This window comes from Myotis brandtii, unplaced genomic scaffold, assembly GCF_000412655.1.
Source record: "Myotis brandtii unplaced genomic scaffold, ASM41265v1 scaffold236, whole genome shotgun sequence".
NCBI classification, from domain to species: domain Eukaryota; kingdom Metazoa; phylum Chordata; class Mammalia; order Chiroptera; family Vespertilionidae; genus Myotis; species Myotis brandtii.
The window spans coordinates 1,129,206-1,149,256 of record NW_005358901.1 but is presented as its reverse complement, the minus strand read 5'-3'; the positions used below and the strand labels follow the sequence as shown (position 1 = coordinate 1,149,256).

The window sequence follows — 20,051 nt, the reverse complement described above, 5'->3', positions numbered from 1 at the left end:
TGCAGAAGCGGGGTCCTCAGCCGGGCGCGGGCGGGGGATGGTGGCGGGGGAATCGCAGCGGGGCCTAGGGATTGTTTCTCTCTGGGGAGGGTCCTGGACGAATTGGGGGCGGAGTTTAAAGGTTGCGGGGGCTCGGGGGCGGGACCTAGCGGTTGCGTGTGGCCCCTGGTTGGGCCTGGAGTTGTAGGGGAGACTTGGCGGCGGAACCTGGAGGGCCCCGAAGTGGGGACGGGGTCTGGAAAGCCAAGGGTGTTAGGTCGGGGCTGCAGGGCTTCGGGAGCGGACCTAAGGATTGTTGGGGAGTCCCTGCGGCGAAGCCTAGGAGTTCAGGCTGGGCCTGGAGGCAGATTGGGTGCGGGGTCTGGGAAGCCAGATTGAAGGGGAAGAGAAAGGGCTTTGGGGGCGGGGCCTGAAGAATTCGGACCTGGGAGTGATGTGATTGAAAAAAGCGTTTATCATACGAACTTCACTGGGCTTTTGTAATGGTGAAAGGAAATAACCCGTAAACGATGCCAGGCACATAGAGAGCACTGAGGAGAAGTTCACCGTTATTGTTATTCTTACAATCCATAAGTCCACACCAAAAACAAACTGCTGACTCCCCCCAGCCTGTCTCCCCAACTCTGCCAGAGGTAGCCCCACCGGTGCCCTTCCGTACAGACAGACCCAGGGTCTGACCTCCTCTCAGTTTCCACTGCTCACCTGGACCAGTGCAGTCAGCTCACCCCATCCCCAGCTGCATCCTCCAGACAGCAGAGGGGTCCTCCTGAAATACAAAGAAATCACTGCCTTCCTGGGACTTCTGTGCCATGCAGGGGAAAGCCAGGACCCTGCTGTCGCCTCCCACCTTACTCCAATAACCAGGCCCCTTCTTAAACACCCCAGGCTCCATCCACCCTCTGTGCCTTTGCACTGGCTGTTCCCTCCACCTGCAGTACTCCTCCCCAGATATCTGCATGCCTCTGTGTGTTCCCTTGCACGTATGCTCACATGTCTTTTCCCCGGTGAGGTCTCTCTTGCCCTCTGTTTAAAATGCAGCCTTCCCCCCTGACACACACATGTAAGAACCAAGGGCAGGTATTGGGTCCTTTTCATTCCTCAGGGTGACCCAGCATCCAGCATGGCATTCAGCACCCTGCAGGCACTTGGCAAAGGCAAGCCAGTCCTCCCTGTCACTTCCTCCTTCAGGTGGTCATTCTCTTCCTCAGGTGACTGTTCTCAGTGTGTGACCTGTGGCAGGTGGGCACAATGGATCTAGCTTATGTCTGCGAGTGGGAGAAGTGGCCCAAGAGCACCCACTGTCCGTCAGTGCCCCTGGCCTGTGCCTGGTCCTGCCGCAACCTCATCGCTTTCACCACGGACCTCCGGAATGATGACCAGGGTACACCCCTTCACCTCCAGCCCAGCTCCCATTTCCTCTTCTCCCCTACCCGCACATTATATACCCCTGGCTCCCATGGTGCCTGGCATGGGTGACTCCATGTCTCTAGCCTGCCTGGTAGCCACCTCCAACCTGTCCAGGCCCTTTCAGTCCTTCCTCATTCACAGTTGGGGGGTGGTGAGGGCCCCAGCCTTTCAGGGGTGCAAGGGCACATGCATTTAACTGATGGCTGCAATCCTAAGTGAGCCGTCTATTTAACTGATGCTTGCTCTCCTCGGTGAACCACCTCCCATTTAACTGGTGGCTGCTTTCCTCAGTGAGCCACCCAGTTTAACTGATGGCTCTGTGATGGTGCTCTCCTACATCTGGTGCCTGGCGGGCACTGGGATCACCCCTGCAGGATAGAAGGGGGGAACGGTGGGCATTTTACTCAGGCTTGTTGGAGATTTGTGTCTCACTTTCCTTACCTTACATATCACTTTTTAAAAAACATGTTTTTACTGGTTTTGAAGAAGGGAGCGGGAAGATGTGAGAGCAAAGCATTGATCGGCTGCCTCCTGCATGCCCTCCACTGAGGATAGCTCGCAACACTCAGGCTTGTTGGAGATTTGTGTCTCACTTTCCATACCTTACATACCACTTTTTAAAAAACATACGTTTTTATTGATTTTGAGGAAGGGAGCGGGAAAGAGAGAAACACCGATGTGAGAGCAAAGCATTGATCGGCTGCCTCCTGCATGCCCTCCACTGAGGATTCAGCCCGCAACCCGGGCATGTGCCCTGATTGAGAATTGAAGCAGCAACCTTTTGGTGCATGGGATGATGCCCAACAACTGAGCCACACTGGCCAGGGCACATGTCACTTGTGACTTTTGAAAGCCTGTAAGGTGCATGCCCACCGCAGACTTCTCTCCATCATTTGAGTAATGAGCACTTGTTAGAGAAATTTAGAAAAGCACAGAAATTTAGGATAAAGAGAACCACCTATTATCTTCCATGGAGAAGCACACTGTTAGAATTTTGGGGTCATTCTCTTCCTGTTCTGTTTTCTGGGTCTCTAAAACACGTGGTCGTAGACACACTGGTGGCAAACTCACAGGCCTGCTCTTTTTCCCGAGGGGGCACAAGCCCGTTCCTCATTAGTCCCCAGGCTGTATAGATAGTTAGCAACATCTCCATGACTTCCCTTCGGGTGAGACTTTTGCTGGGTTCCTCCATGACTTCAGAGCCACGTCATTGTCACTGAACTCACTGTGCCCCGTCCTGTCTCTTGCAGACCTGACCCGCCTGATCCACATTCTGGACACGGAGCATCCCTGGGACGTGCACTCCATCAGCTCTGAGCACAGCGAAGCCATCACCTGCCTCGAGTGGGACCAGTCAGGTGAGGGCGGGGCTGGTAAGGTTGGTAGGGTCCTCTGTGGCTGAAGGAGACTATGGTGATGCTCACACTTGACCCTGAATCCCAGGGAGATGTGTTCTGTATTTCTTTGGTCCTGTTCCCAGAGTCAGAGCTGGGACTGGAACCTTCGATTTACGGCTTTGCGGCTACTGCTTTTCCTGTTCCTGTGTTCAGAGCCATTTCCGCATCATGCCTTGTGCCACTCCCCTGCTCCACGGCCGGCTTGCCGGCTTCTCCCAGGTCCTTGAAGTACTGCGGGTAATAGTCCTTGCCCTTGGTGGGGATTTGTGATGTACCACACAGGCACCAGCATCTTCTGTTGTTGTTGTTTTTTTTTGTTTGTTTGTTTTTAATATATTTTATTGATATTTTACAGAGAGAAAGGGAGAGGGATAGAGAGTTAGAACATCGATGAGAGAGAAACATTGATCAGCCGCCTCCTGCACACCCCCTACTGGGGATGAGCCCGCAACCAAGGTACATGCCCTTTACCGGAATCGAACCTGGGACCTTTCAGTCCGCAGGCCGATGCTCTATCCACTGAGCCAAACCGGCTAGGGCTGTTGTTGTTTTTAAAATATATATTTTTATTTATTTCACAGAGGAAGGGGGAGAGAGAGAGAGAGAGAAACATCAATGATGGGAGAGAATCATTGATCAGTTGCCTCCTTGCACACCCCCTACTGGGGATTGAGCCCACAGCCTGGGCATGTGCCCTTGATTGGAATTGAACCCGGGACCCTTCAGTCCCACAGGCCGACACTCTATCCACTGAGACAGACCGGCTAGGGCATCTTCTGGTGTTTGAACCTGGGGCCTGGCTCATACCTTTTCTCAAGCTGTCAGTTGGCACTTGTATTTTCAATGGGCCACCTGTTTAACTGATGGCTGCTGTCCTCAGTGAGTCTTCCATTACACTGTCCTGAGAACCCAGTCCACACTTTGATTCAGTAATATTCCAGAGTTCCTCTCTCCATGCCCTGGTTTAGCCCAGTGTCATAGTTAACCCATCGCAGACCAGTAGTTTTATTGCTAGCTTTACCCAGTGGCCAGATAAGTTTCTATTGAACGAGTATAAAAAACGTTTTACATAACTGTTAAAGGCACGCTTTAAATACCGATTGCACTTTGAAGTTACTTATTACATGTTTTTACAAGCTAATATCTTTTTAAAGTATGATACTTTGTAAAACACTGTGTAATATGAAGTGAGATTTCTCGTGATCGTCCGCAATGTGTTAAGACTGAAGCCTCCTAGATCAAAGGGAACCTGAGTTAAAATCCTGACTTCATGCCTATATGCATCACTTTGCTTATTATCAAATGGGGTTGGTGGTGGGTCATGGTGAGGATTCATTGAGAGAATGCATGAGAGGAGTCAGCCTGGGGCCTGGCACAGGTCAAGGGCCCAGGAACCTGCATTCTGTTCCGGCTCACAGGAGAGGGGTGTGCCACTGCTCTCAGGCCACTTAGAGAAACCCTGTGTAGCCTCCAGCTCAGTGCTGCTTCAGTGATTAAAAGTGTCATGCTGAGTGAAAGAAACCAGGCCTACAGGCTGCACACTGGTTCCACTCAGGGACAATTCTAGAAAAGGCAAAATCAACGACACAACCAGGACCCAGGGTAGGGTGGATGGGGACTGACTGCTAAGGGCCATGAGGGCCCTTTTGAGGGGAGTGGATTCTGGTCACGATTTTAGTGGTTTTCCATGACAATACGTTTGTCAAGACCCATGGAACCATATGCTTAAAAAAAAGAGTGAATTTTGTTGCACATAAATCGTAACTTAAACCTAATTTGACATAAAATAGCAATAAAACAGCAGCAGCCAGTAGTTTTATGGTACCTCCTGAATTCTTAATGCAGGGTCTGCACACTCAGCCGACGGGCCAAATGCAGCCCCACCTGTTTCTGTGAACAGTCTTATTGGCAGCTGCTTCTACAAACTCAGAAAGAGCAAGTAGTGCACCAGCAGAGGCCACCTGGCCTGCAAGCCTAAAAACACTGAGTGTCTGGCTCCTTACGGGAGAAGGTTGCTGACTCCTGTCCTTCATGGATTCAGTCATTTGACTCTCAGCAGGGTCTTCTGAAGTACAGATGAGGAAACTGAGGGTCAGAGAGGCCCATATGACAGAGTGCTCAAGTGGCCGAGGCAGGATTTGAATTCAAGTCCAAGCTTTTGTAGCTTCTACCTCATTGTTCCTCTGTTTCTGTGGGTGTGACTCCCAGAAGGGGGTCGTCGGGTCACAAGAGGCAGACCCCTAACAGCTCAATGGGGCATCTTTCCTCATGCCCTAGGTGGGGGTGGAACCAATACTAAGAACCCTCGCTCACTCCCCTGCAGTCAGGTGCCTCCAGCTTCGGGGAGAAGTTCTCCCGAGTCAAGTTCTCACCGTCGCTCACTCTGTTTGGGGGCAAGCCCATGGAGGGCTGGATCGCAGTGACAGTCAGCGGCCTGGTCACTGTGTCCCTACTGAAGCCCAGCGGGCAGGTGCTGACATCGACGGAGAGCCTGTGCCGGCTGCGTGGCCGTGTTGCCCTGGCCGACATTGCCTTCACGGGTGGCGGCAACATTGTGGTGGCCACGGCGGATGGCAGCAGCGCCTCCCCCGTGCAGTTCTACAAGGTGTGCGTGAGTGTGGTTAGCGAGAAGTGTCGCATCGACACCGAGATCCTGCCCTCGCTCTTCATGCGCTGTACCACCGACCTCAACCGCAAGGACAAGTTCCCCGCCATCACCCACCTCAAATTCCTGGCCCGAGACATGTCTGAGCAGGTGAGGCCACCTGGGATGCGGCTACAGTGCCACATATTTCTTATTTCCAGTCCTGCATCGGGAGTCCAACATGGGTCACACGGAGCCAAACCCAGGTGTAGGCAGGGCTGGTCCTTCCAGAGGCTCCAAAGAAAACCGTTTCCAGCCTTTTCCAGCTTCTAGAGAGGCTGTCTCCCTGGTTCTTGGCACCTTCCTCCATTGTCACAGTCAGCAGCACAGCCTCTACCATCTCTGACCCTTCTGCCTCTCATGTGAGGACTCTGTGATGACACTGGGCTCCGCAGGGAATCCAGAATCGTCCCTAACTCAGAGGCCTTTTATCATGTGAGGTGACATGTCCACAGGTCCTGAGACCAATCTGTGAGGCTGTTGTTCAGTTGACCCCACTATATCATGTGAGGTGACATGTCCACAGGTCCTGAGACCAGGACAAGAATATCTGTGAGGCTGTTGTTCAGTTGACCCCACTAGTCACTATGTCCCCATCATAACAATGCAGCAGTCAGGCCCCAAGTAGCAGGGAGGGCACCATGGGGTGATGTGTGCTGTTCCAGTGGAGTGGGGATAGGTAGGCCTGGATCCGAGTCCACACTGGCTGTGAGGCCAGGGCCAGTGTGAGCAACTGAGGAGACACAGGCCTAGGGAGGGGCCGTAGCTAGATCAGGCAGGCAGCACCTGAGCCTGGGTTGGAGTGAGGGCCTCCCATAAGGTGTGAAAGGCCAAGGTGCCGCCGCTGCCTCCAGCCACCCATTGTCCTCCAGGTGCTCTTGTGCGCTTCCAGCCAGACAAGCAGCATCGTGGAGTGCTGGTCCCTGCGGAAGGAGGGGCTCCCCGTGAACAACATCTTCCAGCAGATCTCTCCTGTAGGTGAGTCACCTTGGTGGGGCTGGGCATTTGACTTAAATTGGGGAAACTTGGGCGCAGAGAGGTGAAGTCCTTACTCGTAGTCACCCCGCAGGCAGCCCTGCCACCTCACCCTGAAACCTGTAGGGCGTGTAGGGTTGGTGGAGGAAGAGCAGAGCAAAAGTCCTGGGCACAAAGCCAGGAGCTGAACCAGCTCAGCAAGGGGGGATTGGCTGCAGGGCGGCACTTAATCCCAAAAGCCATGGAATCGTGCACAAACCCTGGTTTAGAGTGAGGAAACGGAGGCTGGAGGGCTTAACTGAGTTTACCAAGAACAAGCCTACAGTCTCACCTCCCTCTCCCCGATCCTTTCACCCATGGGGAGACCCCATGGCTCAGGATGGCCCCAAGACGGGCACCCCCTCCTCAGTACAGACCCTGGAACACACTGGCCTGGCCAGGCCTGAAGTCAGTGGGAAGCTGGAAAAGCTACTGGTTTTCAACCCCTGATGGTGGGCTGTGGGGGGTAAACCCTGCCCTGAGACACAGATGCAGATGTTTTCCTGGAGAAAGAAAGCTCTGCTCTTTGCTGATTAGTGCTAATGGGCTCTGGGGTAGTTGGATGTTGGGGGCGGGGTGCTGCTAAACAAAAGCCGCTAATGAAGCTGTGTCAAGAGGCCCCTTGAGGCTCCATTCGCTGCTCAAGGCGGTTACATAAGCTGTCTATTGTGGCTGCAGAGTAATTAACTTGAAGAGGGCCACATTGCCCTGTCCCTGGACAAGCATCCCGGGAGCTTTTAGATGTGGCTGGTGGCCCCACAGGGGGCAGGCAGGGCTGCATTAGTGCCTCCATGTGCACCAGTGGGGGGCGGGGGGGGGGGCAGGAAGGGTTTAAATGCTGGGCACTGTTCCCAGCCCACAAACCCTCCCTGGAACTCTGCTGTGGTTGTTACCTTGACACTCTAGTGTCTTCCATGCCAGATACTGAAACCCACTCTAACCTCTCTGGGCTTCATCTTCCCCTGAGGGGGCAGCATTTGCCAAGAGTCCCTTACTGGGTTTACAGCAAGTTTATAAACCGTGAGGAGCCACCTGGTGCACAAATCTGGACATAGATGGTGGCAGAGATGAGCCCTCTGACAGTCAGTAACAAACCACAGCCCAGCCCTGGCCGGTTTGGCTCAGTGTTTATAGTGTTGGCCCATGGACTGAAGGGTCGTGGGTTCGAATCCCGGTCAAGGGCACTTACTTGGGTTGCATGTTCAATCCCCCGCCCCAGTTGGGATGTGTGTGGGAGGCAACCAATCCATGTATCTCTCTCATGTCAATCTCTCTCTCTTTTTCTTCCCTTTCTCCCGCTCCTCCCCCCCTTCCACTCTAAAAATCAATGGAAAAAATATTTTCAGGTGAGGATTAAAAAAAATAAAAATAGCAACAAAAAACCACAGGCCATATTATTCTAGGCTGGGTCACCCGCTGTACCTGCTTGGTTCCATGTGCCTGCCATCAGCCTCCGGGCTCAGGCTGCTGCCCACCAGCTGGGCCCATCCTCCCATGGCGCACATCCCCGGCCCAGTCTGCTCACCTCAGTGTCCTGGGTACAAGCACTGTTTGATCCTTTACTCATATCATGTTCACCAGCGCCCACTGGCCAAGCCCAGATTCACAGAAATCAGTCCACTTCTTGGGGCAGGGGCTTCCTCATCACCCTGAGGGTGTGGGTGCAGGAAGGGGTGCATCTTATCTGATGGGGAGAGATGGGGTCCTACCTAGGATCTCTTAGGTCATAAGGGACAAAACCAAACCTAAGCTGGCTGAGTTATGAGGGGAATTTGGGGGTTTGTGTGGCGGCAGGATATGGAGGGTGGTGTCCCCCTTCTCGGTGTGTTGGGTCCATCAAGTGGGCACCCACTACCACCAGCTGACAGCTTCCTGAAGGATGCCTCCTCCCCGTCCCCAGGAAGTCCCAGGATTGAGTTCTGTCGGCCACCTTGGGTCATATACCCGTCCTGCACCAACCGCCTGGCTGGGACATGATGTACTGGGTGGCCAGGGCTGGGGTAGGGCCCCTGTGGGGGACAGGCCGTGGATCAGAGAAGGGGACTTGGCCAATGTCAGGGCCCCCCATTGTGGTGTTTGTCTTGTCTTCATTCCATTGCTGTCCTGTGTCCCTGCCCCCTTTTCAGTTGGCGACAAGCAGCCCATGATTCTCAAATGGCGGATCCTGTCAGCCACCAACGACTTGGATCGAGTGTCTGCCGTGGCACTACCCAAGCTGCCCATCTCGCTCACCAACACTGACCTGAAGGTGGCCAGCGACACGCAGTTCTACCCTGGCCTTGGTATGGTGGTCTCGGAGCTCGGATCTTGGGTCTTAAAGCTGGGAGAGTTGCCTCTGGCTTCAAGTCAGTTCCCAGCGAGGAGGTGGCCCCACTTTCAGGATCAGACGAGCTCAAAGGGCTATGAGGCTGGATGAAAAGCTGCTTCTTTAGCTGATAAAGGGTAGTTAGAAATCAATAAGGCAGAGGTTGGAAACTTGGGGGCAAACTTTGCAGATAAGCAGCACTCCCTTGTAGCCGCTGAGACGCTGATCCTGGGTTCAGTCCCTGGAGCCTGTGACTGTGAGCGAATCAGGCGGGAAGCACTGGGATGGCTAATGGTCAGCCCAGCCCTGTTACACGTTCATTACAAGCTTTGGGCTTGAGGAGCCCCTGACCTTACTGACCTCTGCTCCTGCTATGAGGCCCTTCGTGTTCCTTGTCCCCTCCACTTTGTCCCCCTGGGAGTTGTGCACTTGCTCACATCAGCTAAGACAGTGCCAGCTGCAAGGGGGCCGGGGACATGCAGCCTGAGCTGGCAGTGCTTGCTCCACTGACTCTCATAGGCTGTTAGCAAAGGAGGAGCGGGTAATGGCCATGGGGGCAGCCAGCCAGACATGGGTGGTGAGCCCTTTGTGGCTTGGGGCTCACCCGTCCCCAGAGTAGTCACTTCCTATTGTTCAGAACTGGGCAGCCCCACAGCTGCCCATGGGCCTGTCCTAGGCCCTTCCTGCCCCTGACCCTGCATGTGCCCTGCCCCTAGGGCTAGCCCTGGCCTTCCATGACGGTAGCGTCCACATCGTGCACCGGCTGTCACTGCAGACCATGGCCATCTTCTTCAGCTCCACAGCTCCGCGCTCCATGGATGAGCCAGCAATCAAGCGCCCTCGGACCACGGGCCCCACCGTCCACTTCAAGGCCATGCAGCTGTCCTGGACCTCCCTGGCCCTCGTGGGCATTGACAACCATGGGAAGGTAAGCGCTGTCCCAGGTGCTCCAAAGCTGCCCACTTAGTGTGTGTGGCGGGGAGCATCCTCCCCCTCCCCCTGGCCGTCCTGGAGGAAATGGGCTCCGTGTAGTCATGTCGGGCGCCTGCCATTTGTTTTGGTGTCTACCTGACTCCTGGTTCATTTCCTCAGCACCTGCATTTAGGGGCCATCTGCCGTCCACAGGCCTGTCTTGTGTGAGGTGCTCAGCTTCCCTGGGGAACTATGTCTGTGTCTGGAGGGATCCCCACGCCCCCTCCCACATGGGTTTGTGTTCATCATGGAGCCTAAATGAAGGCTCCAGTAACTCCAAATGTGCCTGTGGGTATAGGGTGGCCTCTTGGGCCGTTTTTGGGAAGCACTGCACAGCTCCCTCAAGCCCATTAACACTTCCACACACCAGGCTCCGACTGCCCCCACAGCAGCAGGACCATCAGCCCTTGGAGGGACATGGTGCCCGGAGCCTTAGGTGAGCGAGGATCCTCAGCCACCGAGCGTTCCCTCTGTGGCCTCACCTGCCGTTCCCTCTCCCACAGCTGAGCATGCTGCGCATCTCGCCCTCCATGGGCCACACGCTGGATGTGAACCTGGCCCTGCGGCACCTGCTTTTCCTGCTGGAGTACTGCATGGTGACTGGCTATGACTGGTGGGACATCCTGCTGCACGTGCAGCCCACCATGGTGCAGAGCCTGGTGGAGCGGCTGCACGAGGAGTACACGCGCCAGAAAGCTGCCCTTCAGCAGGTAGTCTGGGGCCACGTGCCATCACCCGACAGAGGATGCCCCCTCCCTTCTTGCCTAGTCCTTCATCTGGAGAGATTTCTGTAGGAAGTCAGAGCCCTGTAGGTGACACGTGAACCCCTGGGGCCACCGCCTCTGCTGCCAGTGGGGGCTTTCTTCTCAAACAGCTTGGAGTGCACGCGTGTGCGTGCATGCGGAGTGGGGGTTCCTCATGAGATAGGAGCAATAAACAGCCTTAGAGATCAGAAAGGAAGAGGGAACAGTGACCAGGAGACAAGAGTGTGTGCCTGTGAAACCACAAGCACCTCGAGGGGCCCTGAACTCCAGTGCAAGTTCAGCAGGGAGGCTGCAGAGAACAGTCTCAGAGGCGGTAGCTTTCCTCTGCCAGCAGTGACCAGTAAGACAGTGACGTGGGAAAGGTCCCCTTCATAAGAGCAGCCTGAGAGGACCTGAGTGAGATTATTGGGGTGGATGTGAGGGTGCAGCAGAGGGTCAGCGCTGATCACGGTGGAAATAAAATCACTGCTGCCTTTTCCGGCGGTGACGACCTCCCACGACAGTCTGCCTCTCGCTGAGGATCTCCTCCTCCCTCTCCAGTAGAGGGGAAGGGGAAACACGAGAGGAGCGGCTGGTGCAGAGCCCCCGTTCCTACTTCATGGGTGTAAAATGCCCAGGATGCTATAGAGTCACCCCGTCTGTAGCCAGGCACAAACGGTAGTTTTGTACGTTGGTTGCTCCATTGTCCTCTGTCAGCTAATAGGAGGAAAAGCAAGGCTTACAGAGGCTGCTCCTTCCGAAGGAAGCAGCACTAAAAGCCCCTCAAATCAAGATGAGTGGGAGACCATCCCAATAAACACATTTGGATTAAAAAAAAAAAAATCACTGCTTATGGGCGGTGACCTAAAGCATTTTAATACTTTTCGCGCATTCACCCATCCCGATCAAGATGAGTGGGAGACCATCCCAATAAACACATTTTGGATTAAAAAAAAATCACTGCTTATGGGCAGTAACCTAGAGCATTTTAATACTTTCGTGCATTCACCCATCGCATGAGACCAGGTCTTCCCTCAGCACCGCTGACATCTGGGCCAGGTCAGCGGTGGAGGAACCGTCCTGGGCACAGTGGGGTGTTGAGCAGCCCCCACCCACTCAATGCCAGGAACACCCCCAGTGTGACACTACAGATGTCCCCAGAGGAGGCCCAGTGTCCCCTGGGGGCAGGGCCACTCCCAGGTTGACACCCTCCCCATTCTGTGAGATAGGTTCTCTTTTCTGATTCTGCCATAAGGAGGTGGGGCACAGAGACATGATACAGGTTGTCTCAGCTTGCCCAGCCCAGCTACACACTGGCAAAGTGACTTCCTCACGCTGTCCACCCCCAGGTCCTCTCCACCCGGATCCTGGCCATGAAGGCTTCGCTCTGCAAGCTGTCGCCCTGCACCGTGACCCTCGTGTGCGACTACCACGCCAAGCTCTTTCTCATCGCCATCAGCTCCACTCTCAAGTCCTTGCTGCGCCCACACATCCTCAACACCCCCGACAAAAGTCCCGGCGACCGGCTGACCGAGATCTGCGCCAAGATCACAGATGTTGGTGGGTCCTGCCCCCACCCAGCAGGCCACCCTGAGAGCTGCTGCACATGCACAGTTGTGCACGGGAATGTGCTAAATCCCACCCGCACACTGTCCGCTGGGAGCTGACTGTGCCAAGCATGGGGGTGGTAACTGAAGGAAGGGGAGGCCTTGGCCCTCGGGGTTGGCCTGGAGCTGGGGACAGATGTTCACCAGAAGGGAACCAAAGATGAGTCATGCTGGGAAGGAGCTGCAAGGGGCCCAGTGCAGGTTGGCCTGAGGGACACTGGTTGTCCCGAGAGCTGGCAGTGGACACTGTTGCTCTAGGTCCAGCCCTTTCCTCCAAGCTCCTCAGCTCAGCATCTTGTCCACTTGCTTGTTCAGTGTTGGGTTGACCTCGTCAGGCCCAGCTCACATCAGGTGCTGGTGGGTAATAAGAGGCCACGGTGCAAAGCAGGGTTGGTCCCTGTGCACGGTGGGGCCCAGCCACCTGACCACCCTCCCCTTCCAGATATCGACAAGGTCATGATCAACCTCAAAACAGAGGAGTTTGTCCTGGACATGAACACACTTCAGGCCCTGCAGCAGCTCCTGCAATGGGTGGGCGACTTCGTGCTCTACCTGCTGGCCAGCCTGCCCAACCAGGTGTGCCCCCTCCCCCAGGACCCGTGGAGGTCACAGGGTGTGGCACACATTTAAATGCACAGCCTGAGTGCCTTTTCCTACAGGGCGCCCCTCTGCGGCCTGGGCATAGCTTCCTGCGGGACGGCACCTCGCTCGGCATGCTGCGGGAGCTGATGGTCGTCATCCGCATCTGGGGCCTGCTGAAGCCCAGCTGCCTGCCCGTGTACACAGCCACCTCTGACACTCAGGACAGCATGTCCCTGCTCTTCCGCCTGCTCACCAAGCTCTGGATTTGCTGTGAGATTCCAAGCCCCCCACCAACACATAACCCTAGCTGAGTCCCCCCCACCAGCATATAAACTTCCACAAATCGAACCAGCTCTGTGTTGGTCTCTACTGTTCACCCAGCACCCAGCACAGGTCCAAGCACGGGGTGGGTGCTCATTAAACAGCTGTTATTAGGCACCTAGTGGCTTGTCTCGAGTCACCAGGTTACATTTCTGTTGTTCTTGCAGCCCCGTTCCTAGGAAGGCACCCAGTGCTCACTGAATGTTTTTCAAATGAATGGTTGGGTTCCCGTTTTACAGAGAAGGGGAGGAGCTTCCAGGACAACTCAGAAAGTCAGGTCAGAGCTGGGCCCTGAGCGCTAAGCTGACCACACCATCCCCATGGTCCCTCCGCAGGCCGTGATGAGGGCCCCACAAGTGAGCCAGACGAGACCCTCGTTGATGAGTGCTGCCTGCTGCCCAGCCAGCTGCTCATTCCCAGCTTGGACTGGCTGCCCGTCAGTGACGGCCTGGTCAGCCGCCTGCAGCCCAAGCAGCCCCTGCGTCTGCACTTCGGCAAGGCTCCCATTCTCCCTGGCAGCGCCACCACCTTGCAGCTGGATGGCCTTATCAGGTGGGTGCCCTCTGCCTCGGGCCCTTTGCATATTCTTTCCGGAGGGTTGTGTGTGTGTCCCCCGTCCCTGTCGTCCCCCCCACTGAACCTACCTGACTCCTTCACGCTTCTGCCTCAGGGCTGCTGTGCTGTGCCTGCTGCTTCCTTCTGACCTTGACCTAAATGCTGTCCCTGGGAGAGGTCCCTAGCTTAGGCAGTGAATCCCCCCCGCCACCTCCTAGTGTCCGTCACTTCCCTCCACCATCACCTCAGTCTTTTTTTTATCTTTATTTTTTTTTAATTTTAATTTCAGAGGAGAGGAAAGAAGAGGGAAAGAGAGATAGAAACAACAATGATGAGAGAGAATCATTGATCAGCTGCCTCCTGCACACCCCCTACTGGGGATTGAGTCCGCAACCTTGGCATGTGCCCTTGACCGGAATTGAACCAAGGACCCTTCAGTCCACAGGCCAACCCTCTATCCACTAAGCCAAACTGGCTAGGGCCATCACCTCAGTCTTCACTGATTTGTGCACTCGGGTATCCATGAGTCCTCCCCCTGGTCTGTCACCTGTTGCATGCAGTGCCCACATGGCTGACCGTGGTTACTTGGGCTCCAGCCTCTGCAGAGGTCACGCTGATACGTGGCCTGAGCCCCCCACCATAAAGCACATCTGGCCTGGCCCCCGGCCCCGATAAACACTAAGTCAGACAGGACCTTCACTGGGCTGAGAGGAACTCATGCGGCCAAGGACCAACCCTGTCTTTGGGAACAGGGGTCTGATCGCCCAAGCCTGCTAAGTTAATCCTTTACTGCCCACAGTACTTGGGGGGACGGCGGGGGTGGGTTGTCCCCATCTTACAGAGGAGTCAACAGCTCAAAAAGGTTCAATCACGCCCTGGCTGGTGTGGCTCGGTTGGTTAGGCATCGTCCCATGCACCAAAAGGTTGCTGGTTCAATCCTTGGTAGGGGGCGTGCAGGAAGCAGCCAAGCAATGTTACGTTCTCACATCATTGTTTCTCCCTCTCCCTCTCCTACCCTCTCTATAAAAATCAATTAAACAAAAAACGAAAATAAATAAAAGGTGCAGTCACTGAGCCAGGGTTACAACCAGGAACCCTGTAACCCTGGGCCACCATCTGCACGGGGACCCATCAGGCTCCCACCCCTGCTCAGTGCTCATTGGATGGAGAAACACACATGACCTCCCCAAGTATGCTGTTACTTTGGAAGTTTCAGAAAACATGAGTAAGCCCTGGCTGGGAGGCTCAGTTGGCTGGAGTGCCATCCTGTACACCAGAAGGTTGCGGGTTCAATTCTCGGTCAGGGCACATAACCTAGGTTGTGTGCTCAATCCCTGGTTGGAGGTAACTACTTGATGTTTCTCTTTCTCTCTCTCCCTTCATCTCTAAAAAAATCAATAAACATATCCTTGGGTGAAGATAAAAAAAAATAAAACAGGTGAATAAAAGAAATACCATTCACACCCTGTGGTCCCAGCTCTGGGACCTCCCTGCATTTCCTTTCCTGGGTCATGGTAGGACACACCCTGATGAATCGCAGGCTTCCCTCTTTTTGGCGGTTCAGAAAAGACTCTGTGAATGAGTGTGCTGGTTGCAGGGAGGTTTTAAACCCTTTGTTCTGGAAACTTCCAAACATGTTTTAAACGAATATAACCAACTGTCCTGCCCCAGCCACCAGGTCCACTCCTGCAGAAGCTCCTACTGCCAGGTTCTCTGGTATCATCCGGCACCGTCCCTGCAGGGTGTCTGTGTGTTGAGGGAGTGTAGATGCACACCTACATACACACACTCCCTTGTGTTTTGCCACAGTGGGTGTGTCGTGTGTGCATGCATCTGTGTTCACACTTCCAAACATGTTTTAAACGAATATAACCAACTGTCCCGCCCCAGCCACCAGGTCCACTCTTGCAGAAGCTCCTACTGCCAGGTTCTCTGGTGTCATCCAGGGTGTCTGTGTGTAGAGGGAGTGTAGATGCACATGTACACGCACACACTCCCTTGTGTTTTGCCACAGTGGGTGTGTCATGTGTGCATGCATCTGTGTTCACATGTGTGCACATTTGCCTGCATCTCTCTGTGTGTTGTGGGATTGGAGGCCTGATCCCGTTTGTTCTCCCCTCTCATCTTCCAGGGCAACGGGCCAGCCCAAGATTGACCACCTGCGGCGGCTGCACTTGGGAGCCCACCCCACGGAGGAGTGCAAGGCCTGTACGAGGTGAGCCACCCACTATGGACCCTTTGTCAGTCCTGCGGCAAACACTGTCCCCACTCTGCCACCAAGTGACCACAGGGTGAGAGGTTTCCATTCTGTGAACTTCACTTTCCCCACGTGTGGGGCTGTCGAGAGGGCACACCAGGCGGTTTCTGTAACAGACGAACTGCCTCGGGAGGTCCTGGGCTTCCTTTCCTGGGCATGATGGTGGTCAGGTGACCGACCACACAGCCCTTGCAGAGCTCCTAGTAACTCAAGTGCAGGAATGAAGGTGCAACCACAGCACTATGAGGCCTGGGCCCTGCGCTGGCCCTTTGCAAACGTGGCCCTGATTGCTGCCACCTGATCCCAGACACAGGTTCTGACTCGCAGGTCACACCACTAGGCGGTGTCTAAGCCAGGACGAATCCCTACCCTGGCCTCGTTCACTCAGGGAGGTGAAGGGGCAATGCCTGAACTTGGACGGGAGGATGTGGAAGAGTTAGCTCAGTGTGGAGGGTAGTGCATGGAATAGTATTCCTGGTGGGGGAACAGCATGTGCAAGGGCCCCGTGGCAGGTGAGAGAGGGCCCTGCCAGCACACGCTACCACCCACGTCTGTCTGCAGGTGTGGCTGTGTGACCATGCTCAAGTCGCCCAACAAGACAACAGCTGTCAAACAATGGGAACAGCGCTGGATCAAGAACTGCCTGTGTGGGGGGCTCTGGCGGCGGATGCCCCTCAGCTGCCCTTGACTGGGGCCCCCAAGCCCTGTAAATAGATTCCTGATGGATTTTATAGGAAGGTGATTCTGTCCCTTCGCCAGTGACAGCATTCCACACACGCAGGACCTTTATTCGTGCATTAAAAAATGGTCATCCGTGGCCCTGGCCAGGTAGCTCAGCTGGTTAGAGCGTGGTCCCCACACAGCAAGGTCGGGGGTTGAGTCCCTAGTCAGGGCACATACACGAATTAGCCAAGGAACGCGTAAGTGGAATAACAGTCGATGTTTCTCTCCCTCTAAAAATCAATAAATTTTTTTTAACTAGTCATTCTCAAGTGTGGCTTTTGGAGCCTCATCAGCCAAGCCTGATGAGGGGGGTGGGGCAGGTGAGGACATGGCCTGAAGCCTCAGGTTGGTGCCCAGGGGCTCCACTTTCTCTCTCTTGGAACCTAATGGTGCATCCCAGGAAGTGGGGCCTTTCACAGCTGGCTCTATCCATGCCGTGTGCTGAGACAGACCTAGGTCTGCCCACGTCTTGTGGCTCAGGTGCCAACTTCCCCGACTTCCAGACCCTTGGGCTCCCCAACTCCCAGATGCCCCTGGTCATAGTTCAGAGGGTCCAGGGCATTTTGAATGTTGGGCCTTTAAAACGTCCTATGTGAGCCCTGGCTGTTGTGGCTCAGTTGGTTGAGTGTCATCCCATGGACCAAAAGGTTGCAGGTTCGATTCCTAGGTTGCAGGCTCAATCCCTGGTATGCAGGAAACAGCTCGATTCCGGTCAGGGGCATGTACCTTGGTTGCAGGCACATCCCCAGTGGGGAGTGTGCAGGAGGCAGCTGATCGATGTTTCTAACTCTCTATCCCTCTCCCTTTCTCTCTGTAAAAAATCAATAAAATATATTTAAAAAAAAAAAAAGTTTGCCCACCCCTGGTAATGGTGCATCCCAGGAAGTGGGGCCGTTTCACAGCTGGCCTCTATCCATGCCGTGTGCTGAGACAGACCTAGGTCTGCCCACGTCTTGTGGCTCAGGTGCCAACTTCCCCGACTTCCAGACCCTTGGGCTCCCCAACTCCCAGATGCCCCTGGTCATAGTTCAGAGGGTCCAGGGCATTTTGAATGTTGGGCCTTTAAAACGTCCTATGTGAGCCCTGGCTGTTGTGGCTCAGTTGGTTGAGTGTCATCCCATGGACCAAAAGGTTGCAGGTTCGATTCCCAGGTTGCAGGCTCAATCCCTGGTATGCAGGAAACAGCTGACTCGTGTTTCTTTCTCTCTCCCTCTCCTCTCTCTCTAAAAACATTTTAAAAAATAATAAAATGTCCCACTTGAACCTATTGGGTGTCCAGCGGTTGCTGCTGGTAACACCAGCCAGGCATTTTCCTCAGTTTCCTCACCTGTATCTACCGATGTTGTACCTGCTCATGCAAGTGGCTCTGACCCAGGTGGCCCAGTAAACGTTCAGCTGTATAGGGTGGCAGGTGCTTGGCCATGTGGTGGGCATCACCCAGCAGCGCCCCCCAAGTCCCACCCAATCCTGGCTTCCCCTCCCCCATCGTGTTTCTGGGCAGTTCTGTCTCTATGTGCCCATATGTGTGCTCTCTTGCTCTGTCAGCATTTATGGAGCGCCTAGTGTATGCCAGCACAGGGGTCCCGAAGGGAGCAGCAGGCTGGTGAGGGTAAGGACTGTGCCTGGCCTGCCCTGTTTCTCTGTAGGAGGGTGGGTGTCTGCCTCGTCTGTCTTTGAGTGTGTGTCTCTCTTCTTGCTCTGTATTTGTCTCTCCCTCCCAGCCTCCAACCCAGAGCTGCTCAGGTTCCCATTCCCTGCCACCAGCAGGCACTTCCTCTGATTATGTCCCCTCCCCTCCCCAGCCCCCCGAGGAAGATGCAGTGGCCTGCCTTAGTGGTAATTGGTTCTCATGTTTTTCTTCTGGAAGCTCAAGGGAAGCAGGCCGGGTGGGCACCCCACAGGAGGTAATGCCTTCAACACTGCACAGGCGCTTTTTGGCCTCTCAGGATGGTGGGAGCTCAGGGAGCCCCTTACCTGGGCTGGGGACATGTTGAAAACCCGCCTACCCATGGCTACAGGACTCAGACAGTGTCTAGTCCTAAGTGTGACCAGTGTGGTCTAGCTGGTGCTCTCCACAGGGACTTGGAGCTCTGAGCCAGCAGCGGGAAGGGAGGGGGAAGCTGGCCCTTGGCCAGGTGAGGGCTGCTGGCCATCACTCCCCACTGCCCTCAGTGAAATGGGGATCCCCCAGGGCAGTTCTCTGGGGGAGGCACACCTGGCTGAGGGGTCACCGCCCGAGGGACGGAGCCATCATGAGCCAGTGGAGGAAATGTCTGTAAATCACTTGTTCTAACTCAGAATTAGGAGCAGATTCATGGCTGTTTGGGAAGTAGGAACAACTGGCCTTCCCTCCCAAAGGTGTTTCCCCGGGTCTGTCCCACCCAAACCTCACCCGTGACTCCACTTCGGTGCCATCTGCGTGTTGAGGTGGGTGGAGTCCTTTTACTGTCCTGTCATCTGCACCTCATTTGGCCATGTACCTACTCAGAGTCTCCCCCGCCCGGACCCAAGGGGAGTGAAGACGCCTGCACGTGACCCCAGGTCACCTGGACGGGGTGGAGGAGGGGCAAGCCACCTGCCTCCCGATTCCCAACCCGCAGAAGCTGAGCACAAGTGACGTAGGGGCTCCATGTCAGTAAGTCCAGGGGGTCTGTTTTGCAGCGGCCACCAGAACACCTCGTAACTTGCTCTGCGGGCCTAGTGGGCAAAACGTGCCAGGCTGCCCGGGAGCATTGGCTAATGGGGGGCACATGGGGTAGCCTGCCTGCCATGGGGGGGAGCATCTGCAGATTAAGATGTCCTGTTGCCCCCCAACCTGTCCCCCACCTGGAGTCATCGGGATGCCCAGTTCACACAGTTCATGGTTCCTGCCTCTGGGGTCGACAATGACAGTGTGACTGTAGCAGGAAGAGCTGTTCAGCCCGTCAGGCTGCAAGTGTTCTCTGTGCACCAAATCCTCAGCCTCCTTAGGGCCAGCGGCCCTGGGCCTGGTTATGGACGAGGAAACCAGGGCCACAGCGGCTGCGAGGCTGGAGCCTGTGCCTTGGGTTTGGAAGATACTCATCCCTTCTCGATTTGGTGTCCACGGTGCTCCCAGGCCTCCAGCCTTCCTCTACTCACAACCCACCTCCTCCTCCCAAACATCTCTGGAACCTTCTGTGGCTCCCATTGACCACAGGATGGGGGTGAACCTCCTAAGACCCCCCCAAGGCTGCACCCCCTTTCACCTCTCCCCATCCCACCCTCCAGGTGGAGGAAGCCTGGCCCAGCTTCATCAGTCATCAGCCCCTGGACAGGGAGCAGTCCATCTGTAACCCCCACCAGTGTTGTCAGATAAAAGGCAGGATGCCCAGTAAATGTGAATTTCAGATGAACAGTGAATACTTTCTTTTTAAAAAAAAATATTTTATTGATTTTTTTACAGAAAGGAAGAGAGAGGGATAGAGAGTTAGAAACATCGATCAGCTGCCTCTTGCACACCTCCTACTGGGGATGTGCCCGCAACCAAAGTACATGCCCTTGGC

At 55.0% G+C, this 20,051-nt stretch overlaps 1 protein-coding gene across 1 annotated transcript; it reads left to right on the top strand.

Moving 5' to 3' along the window:
• The first annotated feature begins 382 nt into the window (after window positions 1-382).
• Window positions 383-16,789, top strand: MED16 (mediator complex subunit 16). The gene is made up of 13 exons (XM_014540056.1): window positions 383-1,381; window positions 2,658-2,804; window positions 5,105-5,559; window positions 6,321-6,426; window positions 8,589-8,744; window positions 9,484-9,695; window positions 10,243-10,449; window positions 11,832-12,042; window positions 12,532-12,665; window positions 12,749-12,941; window positions 13,328-13,544; window positions 15,679-15,762; window positions 16,366-16,789. Exons 1-13 carry the CDS (start codon window positions 1,249-1,251, stop codon window positions 16,490-16,492), a joined length of 2,382 nt encoding a protein of 793 aa, XP_014395542.1. The 5' UTR covers window positions 383-1,248; the 3' UTR covers window positions 16,493-16,789.
• The last annotated feature ends 3,262 nt before the right edge of the window (window positions 16,790-20,051 follow it).

Excerpts from the sequence above, each read along its gene's own strand:
- MED16 (XM_014540056.1), top strand. The coding sequence starts at position 1,249 with ATGGATCTAGCTTATGTCTGCGAGTGGGAGAAGTGGCCCAAGAGCACC. Across the intron at positions 6,427-8,588 it reads CCAGCAGATCTCTCCTGTAG|TTGGCGACAAGCAGCCCATG; the intron begins GTGAGTCACCTT and ends CCCCCTTTTCAG. Across the intron at positions 12,043-12,531 it reads CGCCAAGATCACAGATGTTG|ATATCGACAAGGTCATGATC; the intron begins GTGGGTCCTGCC and ends CTCCCCTTCCAG.